Here is a 20,443-nt window from a genome sequence, read left to right as displayed (position 1 = left end):
AGTCCTGGATTGCTGCAGTAGTGCATTGTATCTGAGAATACAGATGTCCTGGTTTTGGCATGGCATTTTCCATTACAGTTGGAATGCTCCATTTTAATGAAGTCTGGACACAAATCGCGCACTGCAGTATGTTAGATGTTCAGAAGTTAGAAGGCCACACTGGGTCCGGAAAAAAATGTGGCGGTCTCCTGGGATTACATGCAATAACCGGTTGAATACAGTAAGCTACACAATACAGTACAGTACGCGGAAGGCAAAGTCAACAGCCTCAAGTTGTTGAACATGATAGACAGATTGAATACACTCAATGCTTTGGCAAATACTGGAAATATCATCAACCGCCTTCCTGCAAAGCATTGAGTCTCTGTATGCCATCCTGTACAGTGCGAGACAGTGATGAGAATGTCAATGAGTTGAGGTTCAACATCTTCTGCAAAGAAAGGAGAGGCTGAATCCTGACAGCTGCCACCTTGTGCCTCTTCACAATCATGCACGAGGGCCAATATCAAGCGCTTGTTCTGGAAGAGACCATGGACGCATTTCCTGAGATTCCTTCCCTGTCGTCATGTGGAAGAAAAAGATGGGGAACTTGGTCATTGATTGGGGGGATGACCACCTGCCCCGGAGACTGGTGATGGGGCTGGATTTCATGCAACTGTTGCTATGACTCGTAGTGACGAGAGTTGCACTTGTGTCCAGAACAACATGAAGTGCACATATTTCTGCAGTTTTACAAGACAATATCAAAAATAAGCAAGCTGAAAACGACAATGAAGTAGAATTCGATGCAATTGATGACGATGAGTATAATGATGATTCAGATGATGAATAAGCTAACCAACACGCTGTCGAACATAGGTCATGAGTATGGCAGCTTGCCATGGCACAACCTTGTCTATGTAATGTAAATGTAATTATATATGTATGTAATGCTAACATAGACCTAGTACACTGTAATCAAAACCTACTTAGCTTTCTTTTAAGTCTTTAACTTACATTCATTGACATGACTGTTATAAACCCTAATGTTGCGACAATTGACATGGTGATACAAGGTAGGCCCAAGACAATGGGAATTTTTGGAATTTTTGTTCTGAATATGTATGTACGTAACAATTTTGCCGCTTTTTGCGCTAAAAAGGACATGATAAGTAAATGCATGACATAGACTTTGGTGAGCCTAATTCATTGAAATTCAATTTACCCAGGGTATACAATTGTATCAGGAATATTGTCTATTAGCCCCCCGGCGGCCCCCCCGCCCCGCGCACGGCCGCCGCCCCCCGTCGCCGCCCCGCCCAGTTTGGAAGTTTTAGCTTTCAAATTTCACAATTAATCCAAGGGCAATTCCCTTTTAAATTTTGGCCTATTTAGTGGCCAAAATAAAGGCATTTTTAGAATATTTCAAAACTCCCGTTGGCATACTCAATAACGTTAAATAAAAATAAAGCAAACTTTTTTTTACTATAAATCAACTTCTACATCTCTTTTGCTTCAGAAATAGACACACTCAGACAACAATGAACTCATTAGTAAACGATTCTGTAGGGCATTTCTCTGACAGGGGGTCCGATTTTAAGTCCCAGGTCAAATTTCATGACGCTTTTGACGCTCTGCTGGACCTACACACAGCAACAGATTAAGGCATATGATAGATATTAAAAGTGTAGAGACAAAACTACGCAACGATTTTGAGGGTCATTTCACTGTTATGTCATTTTCCTGCAAAAATATCAAATTTTATATTTCCCTACCCCATAATTAGGCGCCTGCCGCTCCAGCCACTGAGTGCCCATAACAACAGATGCACATTTCTACCGATTAAGCTGTGAGTCTCGCTTGCTCATGGGTTTTTTTCATCTATGGTATAGCTTTCAAAAAAACATATGAGGATTTGCCACCCCAGGTGGTAGCCGCATTAATCTGGTCTGGCTCTGACTAAAGAAGAGAGAGAGAGAGAGAGAGGGGCGAGAAGAGAGGGAGAGGGAGCGAGGAGAAGCGAGAGGAGAGAGAGAGAAGATGCACGCACGCACTCGCAACCACACGCACACGCACCACGCAACACGCAACACCACACACACACACACACACACACACACACACACACACGCACAGACACACACACGCGCGTGCGCGAGCACACACACCACACACACACACACACGACACACACACACACACAACACACCACCAGCCACAGCACACACAGAATGACGCCCACCCCGCACGTACCGCGAGGAGAAGAAGAAAAGAGAAAGAAAGAAAGAAAGACGCATCACACGCGCCGGCGCACACCCCCGCAATGCACGCACCGCGCACGTGTATATATATAGTAATATATATATATATATATATATATATATATAGTTGATAGGCATCTCACCGCGCTTCGTTGGTTACCGGCTTATTTGGTTCGTTGGTTAGTCATCGTGTAGATGTAATATTGTAAAAAGCTTGATCCAGGACGCGCACGAGTTCACACATGGAGAAAAAGCTGCAGATTTTGAAAGAGGGAAAATAATCAAAAAAAGAGAGAGCTATATTGAGTAATTGTAAGAAGTGTAATTGTAAACAAATATATTAATCTTCACTAACATTTAAAGATAATCAAGGTTTTTTTACTTTTGTATTGTAATGAGATATTGTGAGACATCTCTCACGCAAGGCAAAGTGTGCTACGTAGTGAATGTACACGTCTTCATTCGAATAATTTGTTTGTAAGTGTAATTCGTAGCTGTGTTATTATAATTCTGACAATAATGTTTGTTAATATCTATTATGTACTACCAGTGTGTAGTATTATCAATTACCGCTTTATATATGTTTGTGTTCAATGAGGTGACGTGATTACAAACATGCCTTAACCGGCTTACGGGTTCAACTTCAACTTCAAGGATAGAGAACGGGTAAGACTATTCCCCGGGCACTCTGGCAGGGCGAGCCCACAGTGTAGGGTGGTCGGTAGGGTAGGGTCGGTAAGGTAGGCCTAAGTTGAACCCTGACCCCTAACCCTAACCTAACATCCCTATCCCTATCCCTATCCAATCCCTATCCCTATCCTAACTCTAACCTCTAAACTAAACCCTACCCTAACCATACCCAACCCGACCACCCCTACATTGTGGGCTCGCCCTGCCAGAGTGCCCGGGGATTAGTCTTTTCCATAGAGAACATGGGTCCCAATAAAACCACTGTCATTTACATCAATATAAATATAATATTATATCAATATAATAGGTTAGGGTTATGTTTAGGGTTAGGCACATTGGTTTTATTGGGACCCATGTTCTCTATCCTGGGCCCGGCTTACGTCTTATTAATATTATTACTAATATAGTAATACTAATAGTCTAATACTAATAGTAATACTATTGTATTAGTATTAGTATTACTATATACTATTAGGTTAGAGTTACTGTTACTACTAGTGTTAGTTACTGTGTGTAGACTGTAGTGTACAGGCCTCGAATTAAGCGACGAGAGGCAAGGCAATTTTTGGGGGCATGTGAGAAATTGCCTTGAATTTCTCTATAAAATGGATGAGCACCGAGGCAATTTTAAAGGCATCAAGGCAACTCTCACAATTTGGAAGGGCACCAAGGCCATTGTTATGGAAACTTTGTGTCATCGTAGAATTCTACTAAAATTTCTCTAAATTTACTGCACTTAGCAAGCTACACACCGTACATATCACTGGCCATTCTTGCGCGAGCGTCGTTTCCCGCGCTTTAAATCGCGCGTGGGCCGAGTCCGGGCGTGTAGCATTTAAATATTCGTGTTCTACCACGGGCATACACAGGTGCACTATTTATCGATCGTCTACTGGCTGCGGGTTGGCAGCAATACCACGTTTTGTTTTGCCGCGGGTAGACTGTATCCGGCCTCACACTCTGCTAGAGAATGTACACGCTCTGCGACAAACAGTGCGGCCGCGAACCAGTCTAGCCAGAGGCACTGACGGCAATTACAGAAAGGGCAAGGCAGGTCACTGCCGTCGGTCGGGTTGGATTTTCAGGGGCAGTACGGCGATTGATAGGGGCACGACGGCAATTGCCGTCGGTGCCGTCGGTTAATTCGAGCCCTGGTAGTGTAGCTCTAGTACCGCAGGGCTGCCAACTCTCACGCATTGACCGTGAGACTCCTGCATTTTGACCAAATCTCATGCTCTCACGCTGATCTTACAATATCTCACGCACAGCAAAAAATGCTGAGATATCTCACACATGATATCTCTTCATGAATAAAACGCTGAAATATCTGACGCAAGCAAAAAAATGCTGAGATATCTCACACATGAATATCTCTTCATGAATAAAACGCTGAAATATCTGACGCACAGCAAAAAAATTTTTACAATATCTAAAAAAAAGTCACTTTAGTATGCACCAAATTGCACAAATTGAAGTTATAAAATGCAAAAGCTCCATACTGTGGGAGGGGGGAAACCCCTCGCATCTCACTCTCACCTATCACCCAATGTTGGCAGCCCTGGTATCGTACTATAGCCCGTGTTCATTAACTGCCGCGCAGCCTGCGGCAGTTAATGAACGCGGGCTATAGTACTAGAGCTATGTGTAGTACGTGTTACTGTTACTGTTGTTAGTGTTAAGGCGGGCTTATGTCGGGCTTGCGAGCCGACTCGACTGGAAGCAACTGGATTTCGAGCAACTGGAATCGATGAGCAGCGACTAGTTGCGTCAGTGTGCCACTGTTCTATTCCGAGCAACTAGTGCGGCCAGTCCGCAGGCAGTCGCGTTGCAGTCGACCGACCTAAGCACTGCAGTCGCAGTGAATTGTAGCCAGTTGCTTCCAGCAGGATAGGAGTCTAGACGAAGAGTTAACGGGGGGGGGGTATTAAATAATGGAATGTTAGAGTGGAAAGAGCAATTAAACAGAGTGGTACTACCGTCTGGAAAAAAGGGATAGAAAACAAGAGTTTGCTAGGATTGTATAAAGAAAAAAAGACGCCTGGTAAAGAGTCCTTTTATGATAATAGTCTTGGCAGTAGCCTGCTCTTTCAATGCAGGGTGGGGTGCTTGCCATTGAATAAACGAACTAGACACTGGGGAGGTGAAGATAAATGTTTAATTTGTGGGAGAGGAGAGTTGGAGATCCTGGAGCACTTTTTACTAGAATGTCCTGGATATGAAAACCATAGAAAAAGTTTTTTTAATATGATTAAACGTAGAACAGGTTTGGAGGCAACAGAAACCGCACATGACATGCAGGAGGAGCTCTTGAAAACTCTCCTGGGGTTTAGGGTTGGCAGCAGCCTTATTACTATAGTTCAGCTTAATAAACAGTACCTGGAGATACTTTGGGGAGCCAGATCAGCTGCACTCACAAACCTATAAGGGGACACGGAATGAATTTTCTCTTTTCTTTTCTTTTTTCTTTTTTGCAGGGAAATACCGATCTAAAGGTTCCCAGTCATACATATATAGTCGAGTCGGCTTGCAAGCCCGACATAAGCCCGCCTTTAGACCCACAACACTGGCACTTTGGTCTGTTTCCCTAATAAAAATTGATGGTGAATAAACACGAATTGTACTTGCTACCAAAGCTTTAATGTTTATGTACTCTCTAATGCCTAATAATTCCACATAACTGCCATTCTAAATCTAATCTACAATACTCAAGCTTCCTTCATACACATACTAGTGTCACACAGCTGCTTGATTCAGTTGCCTGACATTGTAATAATTATGTCATCATCGCACACAAATTTTACAGGCGAGTTAATTTTTGAACAAAGTAACTTGTCGGTTACTGAGTGTGTTACTCACGCCCTAGATGAGATGCTGGTTATTCATTGGTTTTCTTCACTCTATTTTTCTAGGTTAGTAAATTGGCAAAATGGTTTCGGATGTTCAGCTGGCGATCTTCTCCAATCTTCTGGGAGTGTCGTTGTTCCTCCTTGTCGTCCTCTACCATTACATTGCTGTCAACAATCCAAAGAAGCATGCGTGAGGTGAGTTTTGTGTGTGTTCATGGCTTTCATTTATTGCTCATAGCAGAGATGGGTTAGAACTTTATTCTTTTATGCATCATTACTTTATATTCATGATTAGAAGTAACAGAGTTGCTGAGTACATCATGTGCATGATAGAAAGCAGAATAGTGCATCCAACGTCGACACGATGAGGACACTTGATGGTTCCAAACATTATTATTTCACTAAATTATTAGTTAGCTTTAAAATAATGTTATCAAGTAGTAAGAACATCCTGTGCATCTATTCAAAATCCAGACTTTCCTCAGTAATGTTGTGAATTCTGGTGAGTAGTTGCCGACCTTGCTAAATAGTATTTTCCATTTTCGCAGCTAACATGAAGTGGAGACCCTCAGCATCATCAGCATCAATATCATCATCGCCATCATGTCTTTACCACATCTGGGACCGTCGTCGTCAGTGCCTCGGGGACCCCGGCACGGATCCCACAGTTAGTGTTGCAGTGAGCGGCTCGTTCGCTGAAGCTGCTACCTAACACAGGCTGTTCATTGGATTAAAATTTGCAGAAAACTATAGTCCTGTACTGTGGTATTAACAACACGAAAGCACGAATTGTAATAATCTCTGTAGCCGCGTATGGTATTGGTGTTAATCACGGAAATTGCGTGTCATTCTAGTATACAACATTATTGGCAGATTAAGTGGTTGACAGCTTGATAGAAATTGTATCCATGGCCATTGGACAGTTGCTTTTTTGTCAAGTATGTATATTTACACCAATCTTGTGTCATTAAAGTTCTGTTGAATGGATCTATAAATAAGCTAAGACGGTGACTTGTAAATCTTTCTGTATAGAAACAACTGAGCTTTGGCAATGTTAGATCAATTATATCGTGCTTACTTGTATGTATAAGAGAATTGACAAAAATTATGACGTTTTAAAAATAAATATTACTAAACTTATTTCTGTTTACCATTGTTAATATAACTACTAATGTTAAAAACCCATTTTTATACAAAATCATTCTGTTATAACTCATTGGCGCTATGCTACAAAAAAACTTCTTAGTTGTACTTGCTTGCTCTACTACTACCAAGCTACTGCTAAAAAAAAAATTTGAATACATGTGTAATATAGTGAACCATCCCTAACTCTAAATACCACACCGTCAGGTGCTGCCACCATGCGGTCTATATTAGGATTAGTGCATACTGTATAACCAGTTAAAACCAGTCAATAAAACAGCATGAATCTAAAGCAGTCGTGTTCTCTATCACTCCAAGAAACCCATAGAAAACATGCAAACATTACACCATGCTACTACACAACACAGTTGGTATTTTACAACCCCCAGCTATGCATTTCCACTTTTCAAAGAGTGGACAGTGGATATTTATATCAACCATGTATACTGGGGATTGTGACGGGTCTTGCATTACACATGCTAGTGAATACAGAAGAGTTGACACTTTGAATGTCATCAAACTAGTATAATGTTCGCTAACGTCTATACAGTTCTTAGAAATAATATAGGTCTATAATTATAAAGGCGATCACTTTTATTTCACATCTATGCTGTCGCGCATAAGCTAGTGAGGTGACATGCTAGTTTCGTGTGGGATGGCTTCCTTCAGTAGTGCATCTATGATATGGCTAGAACGTGTGTGGTGGTGGGGGAAGGGGAGCCAGGGGGGGGAGGGTAAACACCAACAGCGATGTGGAACTTTTACTCTCTCACTCATACTCTGAATTTATTGTGATCGGCGATAGCTAAATACGACGGCCAATATTATTGGCACTAATACGTCTCCCACAGAAATTATAACTGATAACATTTAGGAGGTGATAAGGTTGCCTCTGATTCAACCATGGGGCGCTTCGATCGTCTGTTGACGTGCACACGTGAGCAGCGTGACAGCGTCTGTTGATAGCAGACGAGTGTGTCATCAGATCTTATCTTCGTGAATATTACCCCATTTACCTCATTTACTGGTTATGTGTTATTATAAAACCAGTGCCATTCTATTTACAACACAAGCTATTAGTGGTCTTATAAACATTCATTAATTGTACGTTCTCGTTGTAGTACTTAGTAATTATCGTAATTGGTAGTTATCCCTCGTGAGGTTGTTTTGAGTTGTGCGCTTGAAATGCAGTCGTCTTCAAATTTCTGGAGCTGTATTGAAACATTGAAACATGATTTAATTAAAAATAAGAGAGTTTCGAATGTTCAGCGCATGTCTGAAGATACATTAATAAGACAAAAGTTTGATGTTGAACAGCCACAGGAAGATGTTTCGAGGTGATTTGAAGAGAGGATTTTCATTATTAGTACGGGTACTACTAGTACTACTAGTCTGTCAACTTCAACATTACACTCACTCCTCGAGTCTTAAATTAAAGTTCGATCTATGAGGAATATTCATTATGATGAGGGAGGTGAGAGATTTTCATGTTATAGTCTGCAGTGCGGAGATTAGGCATATGAAAATCACAACAAAAAACGCCAACCAAAATGGTGATTCGAAAAATCATATTTATTTTTTATTTTACTTTTAGACAAGTTGTCATTGAGAGAATAGAGAAAGAAATAAAGCAGATGCTGCATGCAATTGCTAGGGGTGAACCCCCCAAATTGAGCTTTCTCTGTCGTACATCCTGGAGTTCTGTCAGGTGAGTTGTTAATCAACGTCTTATATTTATATTTTAGACGTTCAAACCACATGTTCAAATGTAGAGGCTGTAGGTAGATCTTAAAGGATTTATTTTTACTTCAAAGTTCAAAGGGAATTTTTTGAAAGTGACTTGTAATAAAACAGCGTTGTGAATGTCCAGTGACACTATTTTCATCTTTTTATTAAACACTTGCCTAACCTAGCCAGTGAAGGACGTTTACATGTGATAACTCGTGCAATCTTAATTGCATGTACACATACTGTGTCACCTTAATTACGCTCATAGGGTCTATGTCCCCCAGGGTACTGCCGGAACGTACCCTGGGTACGGTCCGGTATACCGGAACGTACCCTGGTCACTATTTGATATGGTTAGGGTTAGGATTAGGGTTAGCTAGGGTTAAGGTTAGGGTTCGGGTTCGGGTTTGGGTTAGGGGGGAGGCGTAGGCGACTCCCTAGACTCGTTAGTGGAGTAGACGAGGTACGGTCCGGCATATTAGATAGTACCAGGGTACGTTCCGGCAGTACCCCGGGGGACATAGACCCTCTCAGCATAACTTGGCTGTTGGCAGGTTTGATCAGGAATATGGTGTTCAATTGCATCAACCGTCAAATAAGCAGTGTAGTGAAGATTTCCAAGCAAAAATGACGACAGTAACGTTTGGTTGGGCACCATCTATCAAGAAATATGGTAAATATAGTCTCAAATTATCACCTTGAATTTTTGGTGCAACCTACCCTACTAGCATTTGAAGGATAGAAAGTTTACAGATTTATGTTTTAGTTTACAGATATGAAATGTTCATGTTTTTCAATTCATACTATAACTGTTATATACTGTTTGAATTTATTGAAAGCTAACCCTGATTTAAAATTTTTCCATTATGTGCATAAATAGCGAGTAGTTGTATATAATTACCTAAATTCAACATATTTCCATATATATCTGTATTATCTCCCTCTTGTGTGTGAATTGTTGCTACGCGTTTCACATGTGGCAGTAGAAAAAGTGTGTAACTACAATCTGTGTACATGGCTATACTGCTGTTTCAGCCCTCATGGTACATCTGCTCAGCGTGATCTATAGACTGGTCCACACAAACACCTTCTGCACGAAGAGGTAAAACGGTTTGTCTCTGCCACACATGGAGAAGACGCAGACGAGTTTGCGTAGACGGGGCGCGTGCGTCATATCCATCATTAGTAATGCAGAATTGTACATGAAGGCGTTGCTTGTAATTCAACCCACGTATCTCAACATTGCAGCAATGTTCAATCGCTACACGATTTCTACTTCAGAGACATCTACTACCAGAATCCTGAGTTGTTTGGTTCGCAGCGCCACCTGGACGAGATTGTAGACGACATCGCCTGTCTGCTGGCCGTACCTCGGCGATCCCTGCATGTTGTGAGCTGACTTAATCGCAATAATCATAATTTTTTGTCAGCAGCCATAAAAAAGTTCATGCTTCTTACTCTTAGAGAGTTTATTCTATATGGTTGTGGTAGTAGTAGGTTTTATTCCTCATTACCATAAATACAATATCATATATAATTAGTTTAAGGTAGATGTGTAAGGGTAGTACGATACCTCGGAATATTGTAGTGAGATTTCTGTATTTATTTTGCAGACTGCAACATCTAAAGGTCTCATAGCAGGAGATCTACAGTACACTGAGGCTGATGGAAGATTTGTAGATTGCAATACTACAAGTTCAGTACGTCTCTCCCACTCTTTCACTTTATGTGTTCTTATCTCATGCACGCACTCTGTCTCTCTGCCTCCCCTTGTTTCTCTCAGTCTCCTTTCTTTCTCTCTCTCTCTCTCTCTCCTATTTGTTTATTAATTATAAACATCGTGAAGCTTCTATATTATTTTAGCATTGGTTAGTATCGCTGTGAACATAACAATAATTAAAGGGCATTGATATTCAATAAGCATCAAAATGTTTTGTAAACCTTTCCAGTCTGCACAGTTTTTTTGTTTACGTCCAATGAAATTTAAAAAGTTATTGTTTTTTCTCTTCAGGGAATCCTCTTAACCAGCAATGTGGACGGTATAACAAGTATCCTTAATGGTGCAAAATATATATATAATATGCAAAAATATCATATACACATACCTCATGAGAATATATATATACATTGCATCTACTATTGTGGCTGCCTGACCCATTATATTTCAGACTTAACGATTTTCCTGAACTTGCACTGTGATGGGTTGATTGTGCATGACCTTGACTCTAAGCAATAGACATGTGCAGCCATGCTAAGTTTGTATTAGTGGTTGAAAAGGATGCTACATTCCAAAAGCTCCTGGATGACAACATATTTACACAGCTGGGGCCATGCATTATCATAACAGTAAGTCCCTAAATAGGATCAAAGCTAGGTGCAGAGAGTGAGAGTGTGAGAGAAAGAATAGGAGGGAAGGAGGATTATGAGAGAGAGAAAGAGAGAAAGAAGCAGGAAAGGAAGGATGCGGGAGAAATGGAGAGAGAAGGAAGAAGGAACGAGGCAAAGAAAAACTCAGAGGATAATACTACTATATTATTAGTTCTTGGAATGGTCATAACAAGCTTATGTATATATATATATATATAGAGAGAGAGAGAGAGAGAGAGAGAGAGAGAGAGAGGGGAGAGAGAGAGAGAGCATGGACCTAGTATGGTAATTGTTATCCTCGTTTAAATTGCACTGGTCAGTATATTTAACGGTGCGTTACACGTGTGTCTTGCATCGTTCGTCAGGGTAAGGGGATGCCGGACGTGAACAGCAGGTTGATGGTGAGGAAGCTGGCGGACACGCTGCAGCTTCCCACGCTCGCGCTCGTCGACGCCGACCCTCACGGAGTCGAGATTATGTGCGTCTACAAGTACGGCTCCAAGGTGAGTGAGCGGCTCCAAGGTGAGTGAGCGGCTCCAAGGTGAGTGAGCGGCTCCAAGGTGAGTGAGCGGCTCCAAGGTGAGTGAGCGGCTCCAAGGTGAGTGAGCGGCTACAAGGTGAGTGAGCACTGACAGTGATGCCGGAAGCCATACAATTCGCTAATGTGAGATTTTTTAATCCTGATGGCTGCAGTTTTACGATGCTGTAGGGTTTATCTTAATAATCATAGCAGGGTGAACTTTAAGAAAGGAAACATGTAAATTGGAATGACTGCAGAGACAAACATGTAGACATACAGGCAGGGCACAGACAGATAGAAAGATGCAAGGAGAGGGGCAGTGAGAATAAGCGATACACACATCGATTTATCTGTTTTCTATTGCGGTCGTATATTGCGGTCGTAGATTGTTTTGGTTGCATCCGCTCACGTGTGATCGTACGTAAGGGTCTCTGCTTGGTTTTCAGTCGATGTCGTTTGCAGCGCGTGACCTCACCCTGACCTCACTGCGCTGGCTCGGTGTGCTACCTAGTGACATTCACAAGTGAGTGAGTAAAACCTTAGCATAGCAGTCTCACGTACCCTACGCTCGCCGTGTGACAATAAAAAAACTAATGTCACGTTGTAAATTGTAAGCAGCCTAGCATAAAAATGTTCGTATTTGTCTACCCGACTTCAAATTTGTACCCTAAGGTTGAATATGTTGTGTAGAATAAGGTAGTGTGTTTGGTTTATGCATTCCCTACAACTGTATTGGTTAATTGTTAACCAGGTAAGTTAACCAGATGGTTATTAATGGAAGCATTAACCAGGTAGGTAAGTTATTGCCTTTACAATACATTTAAAACAGACTTCAGATTCCGGAGACCAGCCTGATGCCGCTGTCCAAAACAGATCTGGACAAGGCAAGGGATCTTATGAGTAGACCCTACTTCTCTACCCAGCCGGACTGGATACACCAGGCATGTGGGAATGGGAACAACTGAGTATTCCATTCTAGCCTCTACCTGTCACCACATAAAATTTTTAGTGACCTAGTGGTTTCCCAGTGTAGGATTGTGGCTTCAGTAGTAGTATAGACATTATAGCAACAGATCCTGGTAGCGCAACTTATATTGTATGTGTCATAGCAGCTAATGATCATGATCCTGCTATCAATAGTATATTGGATGTTATATACATACAGCTACTGTGTGATACGTAATGATGGCTTCAGTATATTCAGTATATTATTGCATATGCCGATTGTTATTGGTGGTGGCTTATATATACTGGCTTACATTGTATTATATTATATCAAGAGCTAATAATACCTAGAGTGTACAACGGAAAAACGGGAAAATAGTGCTATTTCACGACATGATTATTCTACTTTGCCTGCGAGTCTAGAATAATTTTATGGTATTGCATTAAGCAGAATTCTTTGCTCTCTAAAACAAGACCAACCGCTTGTCAATACGATACTCCTAGGCGGAGATATCGGCTCCTAAACCTCCCCTCCCACATGCCAAACGCCGCCTCGAATCCACTTCTGTCCCCATCCTTCACGCGGCTAAGCGTTGCTTCGTGAAAGTTCGGTTTTTCCGCCATAATTTTATGAATGATTTTCGGGTGCAGGTGCAGGGTGGAGGTGACTTTCGGGGGCATCGCCTATGCCCTTATCTCCCATTATCTTTCCTAGCACGGCTAATGCCCGTCATGATGGAGCCGGCAATGTTTTTTTAATTAAGTCTCTACAACGCAGCTAGTAAGAGTACCAAATTTGGGCATGTGACATCAATTATCAGCGCTCCAAGCGGTGACGGAAACCGATAGCCGAAATGCTTAGACGCGTGAAGGATGGGGACAGAAGTGGATTCGAGGCGGCGTTTGGCATGTGGGAGGGGAGGTTTAGGAGCCGATATCTCCACCTAGGAGTATCGTATTGACAAGCGGTTGGTCTTGTTTTAGAGAGCAAAGAATTCTGCTTAATGCAATACTATGAAATTATTATAGACTCGCAAGCAAAGTAGAATAATGTTGTCGTGAAATAGCACTATTTTCCCGTTTTTCCGTTGTACACTCTAGGTATTATTAGCTCTTGATTATATATATATAATTTTATGTTACAGCTACAAATGATGGTGGCTATAACATATACAGTATTGTATGTTACAGCTAAAGATGATGGTGGCTTCAGGCAAGAAGGCAGAGATACAGGCTCTAACAGCTATAAGTGCCAGCTTCCTAACAGATGTATACTTGCCGAACAAGATTCGCTATGGCGGCTGGATATGAGTGACCTGTGGACTGTCTGACCTTCAGGCATCAGTTTGTGAGTCAAACTTATTAGACTAACATAGATTGTGTCACTGACAGTGTTCTGGTTGAATGTAACATGTGAATCTCTACATATTGTTCAACTGTTTGCACTGTTTCTCTATTTATACTATTTATACTAAAGTGCTTATACTGTGTAGTGTGAGTATAAATATTAACTGTTAGAAACTACTTCATTTTGTGGCTTATATGACGCTTTTTTGTTTCTTAGAAAATGTCTCAAAAAACAACTCTAATGAAACACAACAAGCATGATTTAAAATACAAATATGTATATATACGTATATATTTTTCATCTAGTGTTCGGTTAGAAACTGGCATAGATGTTCATTCACTACGTATGTTAATATAACCATTTACTTTTTTACCTGTATACTTCATAGCATTTTATTCTGTTGGCGTTAATCTTTATTACAGAGAATTCACTGCTAAATGTTTCCACATCTAATAACACATGTTGAAGAACACATATCTCACTATAACAAATGATTGTACTAGGGCAGCTCAGCTTACATCATGTCAGATCATGGATGTATAAAAAATTGCACAACCCAAACGTTTTCTGACTGGCAGTTAGATGTTATGCGACGGCTTTAACTATATTATGTAAAATATGAGTTCTGCTAGTTCTCACGTACGGTTCAGCCTTACTACCCACAGTGAGTGTGAAAAAATATCGTATCAAAATATAGATTTGCTAGAATATAGCTACGATGAGGCACGCCGATTTCAGATACTATTAGTAGGTTAATGCATATATTATGTATCTCCATCCATTTACATCGCAGAACGAAGAGCTTAAACATCTCCATCCGATCATCGGTGGCTAAACATCATAACAGCGCGTATTGATGTAAACACGTAGGTGAAACCAGCCAGCTCTCTGATGTACCAGCAGCATCCCCTGTATTAGGTAACCACGGCGTGTGCGTCGGCGGCCGAGGTATCTTATTTACGTCGGTGGCGTATGTTGCCTGCACCACCACCAGGTGGTTCGTTGTCAGCAAATAAACGAGTCCTAACATTAGCCTTACCATTAACTTCTTCTCATAAACCGGACCATTTTACACTGCTTATGAGAAACTCGCGACTTTACCATGTACCTGTGAGCAGTCGGAGAGAAAAAGTTGATGTTAGGATTAACGTTAAGACGAATTTTGTTTTTGACGACGGGGGCCCTAGCGCGTCGTCTACATCATCAGCTTCACCGGCAACAGTTATCACACGGTTTACATCGTCAGAATCACTTCTACCAGCTTTCTCGCTGTTTACATCGTTAGGCGTGGCATCTAACGAGCGGCTCACTCACACCTCCGTGTCCTTCCTGCCTTGCCGCGCGGGGCCGCCGCTGAATGACGGGATCGGGTCCACGCCTCGGTGGCTCAGCTCCGTGCTCTCCCGTGGCAGCGACCGGGTGTGGCCCGGCCTGGCGTGCGAGTGACCACTAGGGCGGCCATGGGAATGACCGCTAGGTCTACCGTGCGAGTGACCGCTCGGTCTACCGTGGGAGTGACCTCCCGGCGTGAAGTGACCGTCGTCGTCGTCGCCGCGTCCCGCGTCATCGAGGTTGTCCGGGAAGGAGAAGCACTGGCTCCCGCAGCTCCAGATGTTCGGTCCGCTGTCGTCGTCCAGGAGGTCCGGCTCCGAGCGACTCGTCTGCGGCGGCCCGCTCAGGAAGCGCGGCGGGATCTCGTCTGGCAGCGACTCCCCCGGGAAGAGCGGGTTGTCGTAGAAGGGGCCGCCGGGCGGGGGCCGCGCGCGGTACCGCATCTTGGGCGAGACGGGCGGGGTCGGGGTGCGCGGCGAGCGGCGGTGGTGCGGAGCGCGGTGCGGCGGCCCGCGTTCGTCCGCAAACGGGTCCGGACTGTCCGGGTACCTTTTCGGATCGCGTGGCTCCTCCTTCAGGGGTTCCCGGTGCGTCCCCGGCTCCCCTGCCGGCCACGGGAACTGCGACGGAGGCTCCAGGTAGCCGGGACCCCCGGGGTATCCCGCGGGCGGGGTCGCGAGGTCGTACGCCGGCACGTTCTCGCGCGGGGAGCGGATGGGGTCGTGACCTCGCGGGGGGTCACCGCCGGGATAGCCGGGACCCCCGGGGTATCCCGCGGGCGGGGTCGCGAGATCGTACTCAGGCAGCCGCTCCCGAGGAGACTTCACGGGTGCCTGACCCTGCGGCGCGTCCCTCTCTGGTTGCCAGGGACCCCCGGGGTAGGTAGGACCCCCGGGGTAGCCGGCGGGCGGGGTACCCAGGTCGTACTCTGGGAGTCTCTCTCGCGGGGACTTGACGGGGGCGTGGTCGGGGCCTCTCCCCGGGAACACGGGACCCCCGGGGTAGCCGGCAGGCGGGGTCGCGAGGTCGTACGCCGGTGGCGCCTCCTGGTCGGGCGACGTGGGTTCGCCGTCGTCGTCGTGCGGAGGACGGCGGCGGGGAAGGTCACCGCGAGGCGTCTGCTCCTGCGGTCTGTCATCGGGGTCGAGAGGTCGTCCCCGGGGATCAGGGTCGTGCGGGTATCCGGGAGGAAGACGGAATCCGGGTCTCATCACGGGCGGACGCTGGCCCCGCGGCGATTCCGACACGCGATGGGGATCTACAGAGCAAGCAAGGTTGGCTTCACTGATGCATCCACCATAGGTAACGCCAGTTATCATTCGATGACATTCGTCTACTTGTTATTATTTATACCTAACCATGTAATCAGGAGTGAATGATAATAGATCTGTTATCATTCACTTCTGATGGAATGTTATTCTAATCTGATTCCATCTAATCTAGTGTAGTCATCTGTCTGTGTGTGCGTGCGTGCGTGCACATGCGTGCGTGCGTGCGTGCGTGCGTGCGTGCACATGCGTGCGTGCGTGCGTGCGCGTGACCCACCTTGGGGATACTGGTCGTCAGGGGGTGCTGATGGCGCGCTTCTCCTTCCTCTCCCTGGCTCCTCACCTACCGCAACAGTACAGTCAGAAGCTGGCTTACTTAGACTAACAAGTTACACTCATAGTTACATACTTATGCATATATATATATATATATATATATACCGTACGCATGTGCAGTTCTTGCATACTTGCAGTTCGAAACCCCCAACTTTCTGCGTTATTATGAAACCATCTGGTAGACTGGTATTCATTGGTAAACATTCGTTAGTTTATTTCCCAGCGCTTTTTTTCATTTCATATACCACGCACGTTCGTGTGCGCAGTTTGACGTTCTGCGATCGTGTATACGATATATGGGTGACATCAGCTGTAGAACCATGTGTTTAACACACCAGTCGATGATGCAGGAGCCATTACAGCTTACACTCACCATCAGGTGGATGACCCCTGGGTTTCTTCTTCCTCATGGTGGGCTCCCCGTCTGTGCCATGGTCAGGACCACGAGGCTCGTCTCCCTGCAAGTAATGCTACTGTTGATAACGGTTATGATGTAGAGATGATGTCAACGATGGTGTTGATGATGATGACAACGATGGTGTTGATGATGATGTTGATAATAGTGATGGCAGGGACGGTGGTGACGATGATGCTGATAATGGTGATGACAATGACGGTTGTGATAATGATGCTGATAATGTTGATGACAAGGAAGGTTGTGATAATGATGCTGATAATGTTGATGACAACGATGTTTTATAATACCGTATGTCAATATAAATTCAAAGATGCAGCTACCGTTACGTCTAGAAAGAACTACTGGTAGAAACTAACAGCATCGGTAGCGAGTAACTGGACGAGAAATCGATGCTTACGTCATTGTCTCTCGGTGAGAACTCATCTTGGCTGGTGGGAAGTTTCTTCTCGCCAGTGTCATCGTCTTCCTTCTCATTATCCTTCTCCTGCGGTGACTTCTTCTTGCGTTCCCTCCGCCTATATAACGGTTTGTATATATATACATGTCATAAGTGTGTTATTATCAATCCCTAAAGAAATGGGTCATTTGGTTCACGTACAAATTTGACTATCGCTCGCACGCACGCGCGTATACTCACATACACACGCATGCGCGCACGCGCACACACACACACACACACACACACACGCACATACACAAACAAACACACGTGTGTAAGTGTGATAGGTATACATGGGTTTGTTGATGCCAACCTACTTTTTGTAGCAGCAGAGTAGACATATGCAGCAGATACATAGCAGTATGATGAAGAGAGGTACCAGAATGATGACCGCAATCAGATGGCCTGAAATATTACACACTGCAATCAACCCGTCTGCAACATGCACTGCAATCAACCCGTCTGCAACATACACTGCAATCAAACGGCATGCAATATTTATACATGCATGCACGCTCGTATGCGCACGAACACACATGCACATATAAACTGCATCTTAGTCTACTACAATCAATTGTATGTGTACGTGCGTGCTTGTGTGCGTGCGTGCGTGCGTGCGTGCGTGCTAACAGCACACTTCACCATTTTCGTTGCTCGTACAGGCAATTTTCGTGGTCGGCAATTTTTGTGGCCGTTGCCGCGTCACAGCACACTTCACCACAAGTTGCCACCACGAGCAATTTTCGTGGTGAGAAATCAAACCGGTTTCATTCTCGGCAACTCGTGGTCACCACTAAATTTCCGTGGTGAGTGGTCGTTGCCGGCCCCCGCACACCACGAAAATTGCCTGTGCGAGCAACGAAAATGATTAAGTGTGCTTTACGTGCGTGCGTGCGTGCCTGCTTGCGTGCGTGCTTGCTTACAAGCGTGTGTGTGCGTGCGTGCATGTGTGTACGTGTGCGTGCGTGCATGTGTGTGCGTGTGTGCATGTGTGCGTGCATGCTTGCAAGCGTGTGTGTGCGTGCGTGCATGTACGTGTGTGCGTGTGCGTGCACGGGTATTCGCTTATATTTTGTCGTGACGAATCTGCACACCTACCTCCTAGTCCTGCTGTCCTGTGATCGTCTGTGGCCCCGTTCCACGTCACCCAGCCTCCGTCTCCATTCCGCAGCCACAGCGGAATCACAGACTCTCGCACGCCAACTGAAATAGCAGCAAATTAACACCTACATACAATCATTAACGTTAAACATTAGTAGGTGAATTTACCGCCTACTCTTGCGTTGGGTCACGTTAGCGTATCTTGTTAGCGGTCAAATGCACGCGGATGTGTGTGTGAGAGAGAGGGGGAGATTCGTACCCTCCACTCCTAGGAAGAAACCGCGGCCGTACGTCCCCTCTCTGTCAGAGTGGAAGGCGATCTCCACGTCTTTGGCTTTAGTCTCGACGATGAAGTGCTTGTGCGCTCCACACAGCATCACCTGGTCACGGCTGTCCTTTTTCTCAATCTGCGAATGAAAAAAATTGAAAAGAAAAACTTACATCACTAATTCGTGACCGGTAGTAGTGGCGGCACACGCTACAGATAGAAAGTGCTGGAGTACGCGTTGACAAAAACCCCGTGCACGTGTTTATCCTTGATATTGGTAATTAATTTGCGATGGTCATTGCGAGGTTACATCACTAGCAGGCTGGTTCATTAGCAATATATTTAATTATGGCAACTTGATTGCCCTTCAGACGTTCTTGATGTGATGATTATGTTAATGACTGGGTACATTAATCAGGAACGAAGCTACCAGGTGGGCAAGGTGGGCAATCACCCTCCCCCCCCCCCTGGACCAACGTAGATGGTCAGTGGCGAACTGTCTACGATCAACTGCCCAGAACACAACCTGGGAAATGTGTATCATTGCATTCCCCACTCGATCCCTCCAGAACACAGACCTCACGTATGTTTACACCCCTTCCCGCCTCCCCGGGCAGAATGAGTTAGCTATATGCTCCTACCCCTCTCGTCCTCCTTGCTGCTCGCCCGTGCCTACCTTGACATAGTCCTGGCACTGGTTGGACGTGTCCTTGGTCTCCAGATGAAGGTCATACAGGGTCACGCGCATGCGCTCTTCCTGCGCGTTCCTCACCACCCACTTGCAGTCAGAGTTGGGTCTGTATCTGATGGGGTAGCCGGCACTCTGAACATAGTTCAGCTTGCGTGAGAGGGTCGTGTGTGCGCACGTCCTGTCAATACTCCTAGCTGTGGTCAGAGAGAGCGAGAGAGAGAGATAGAGAGCAGGGGTTATTGTTTTTACGTTTGTTTGTGTTTTTTGTTTTTGTTTATGTTTGTTTGCTGTTTGGAATTGTTTGCCGTTGTAATTTTTATTTGTATATGTATGGTTATGTGTTGTTGGTATGTTGATTTTATTAGTATATATTGGTGTTTGTTTGCTATTGTTGTCTATTTTAATTTTGTATGCGTATGGTTGGACCTTGGTGCATTGTTATTTGCACGTGTAAGGTCGTATGTTGTTGGTATGTTGGTCTTGTTGGTATACGTTTGCATGTGAGAGCAAAGTAAACGTTGTCATTGCAAGTTCATTTTGTCGTAATATTGCATTCAGCCAGCTGTCACCAGTGCACTGACCGTCCCACCTGCCCTCACACACACATATATATATTCATAGAAAATGTGGACTGAGTAGGATGTAGGCCCAGACAAACGGGGAAAGAGAGAGGAAGGGAGAGAGCGCGCAAGAAAGAGAAGATGCGGGGGGAGAGAGAGAGAGAGAGAGAGAGAGAGAGAGAGAGAGAGAGAGAGAGAGAGAG

At 44.5% G+C, this 20,443-nt stretch overlaps 2 protein-coding genes across 4 annotated transcripts in view; one reads left to right on the top strand and one right to left on the bottom strand.

The window, feature by feature from the left end:
* Positions 1–7,685: 7,685 nt before the first annotated feature.
* LOC106806825 (meiotic recombination protein SPO11-like) lies at positions 7,686–14,199 on the top strand. 3 transcript variants are annotated; one of them, XM_014808944.1, is made up of 12 exons: positions 7,686–8,256; positions 8,514–8,627; positions 9,202–9,320; positions 9,683–9,749; positions 9,929–10,037; positions 10,261–10,347; positions 10,659–10,695; positions 10,884–10,993; positions 11,380–11,517; positions 11,981–12,057; positions 12,364–12,475; positions 13,671–14,199. In XM_014808944.1, exons 1-12 carry the CDS (start codon positions 8,105–8,107, stop codon positions 13,788–13,790), a joined length of 1,242 nt encoding a protein of 413 aa, XP_014664430.1. In that variant the 5' UTR covers positions 7,686–8,104; the 3' UTR covers positions 13,791–14,199. The 3 variants fall into 3 exon arrangements, with proteins under 3 accessions (XP_014664430.1, XP_014664431.1, XP_014664432.1); XM_014808945.1 differs by having other exon boundaries at positions 7,686–8,285; XM_014808946.1 differs by lacking the exon at positions 13,671–14,199 and having other exon boundaries at positions 11,981–12,061; positions 12,364–12,454.
* Positions 14,200–15,137: 938 nt separating this feature from the next.
* The window catches only part of LOC106806801 (trithorax group protein osa-like), a gene marked incomplete in the record, with an annotated part of 17,066 nt that continues 11,760 nt past the window's right edge, over positions 15,138–20,443 (bottom strand). The window contains 8 exon segments of the mRNA XM_014808881.1: positions 15,138–16,417; positions 16,705–16,770; positions 17,137–17,221; positions 17,579–17,696; positions 17,938–18,025; positions 18,719–18,823; positions 18,981–19,128; positions 19,666–19,874. Of these exon segments, the coding sequence (XP_014664367.1) occupies positions 15,138–16,417; positions 16,705–16,770; positions 17,137–17,221; positions 17,579–17,696; positions 17,938–18,025; positions 18,719–18,823; positions 18,981–19,128; positions 19,666–19,874 (2,099 nt within the window).

Source organism: Priapulus caudatus, unplaced genomic scaffold (genome assembly GCF_000485595.1).
Source record: "Priapulus caudatus unplaced genomic scaffold, Priapulus_caudatus-5.0.1 Scaffold180, whole genome shotgun sequence".
Taxonomy (NCBI): Eukaryota; Metazoa; Priapulida; class Priapulimorpha; order Priapulimorphida; family Priapulidae; genus Priapulus; species Priapulus caudatus.
Note: the sequence above shows the minus strand (reverse complement) of the source record. Positions and strands in the feature narration are given on the sequence as shown.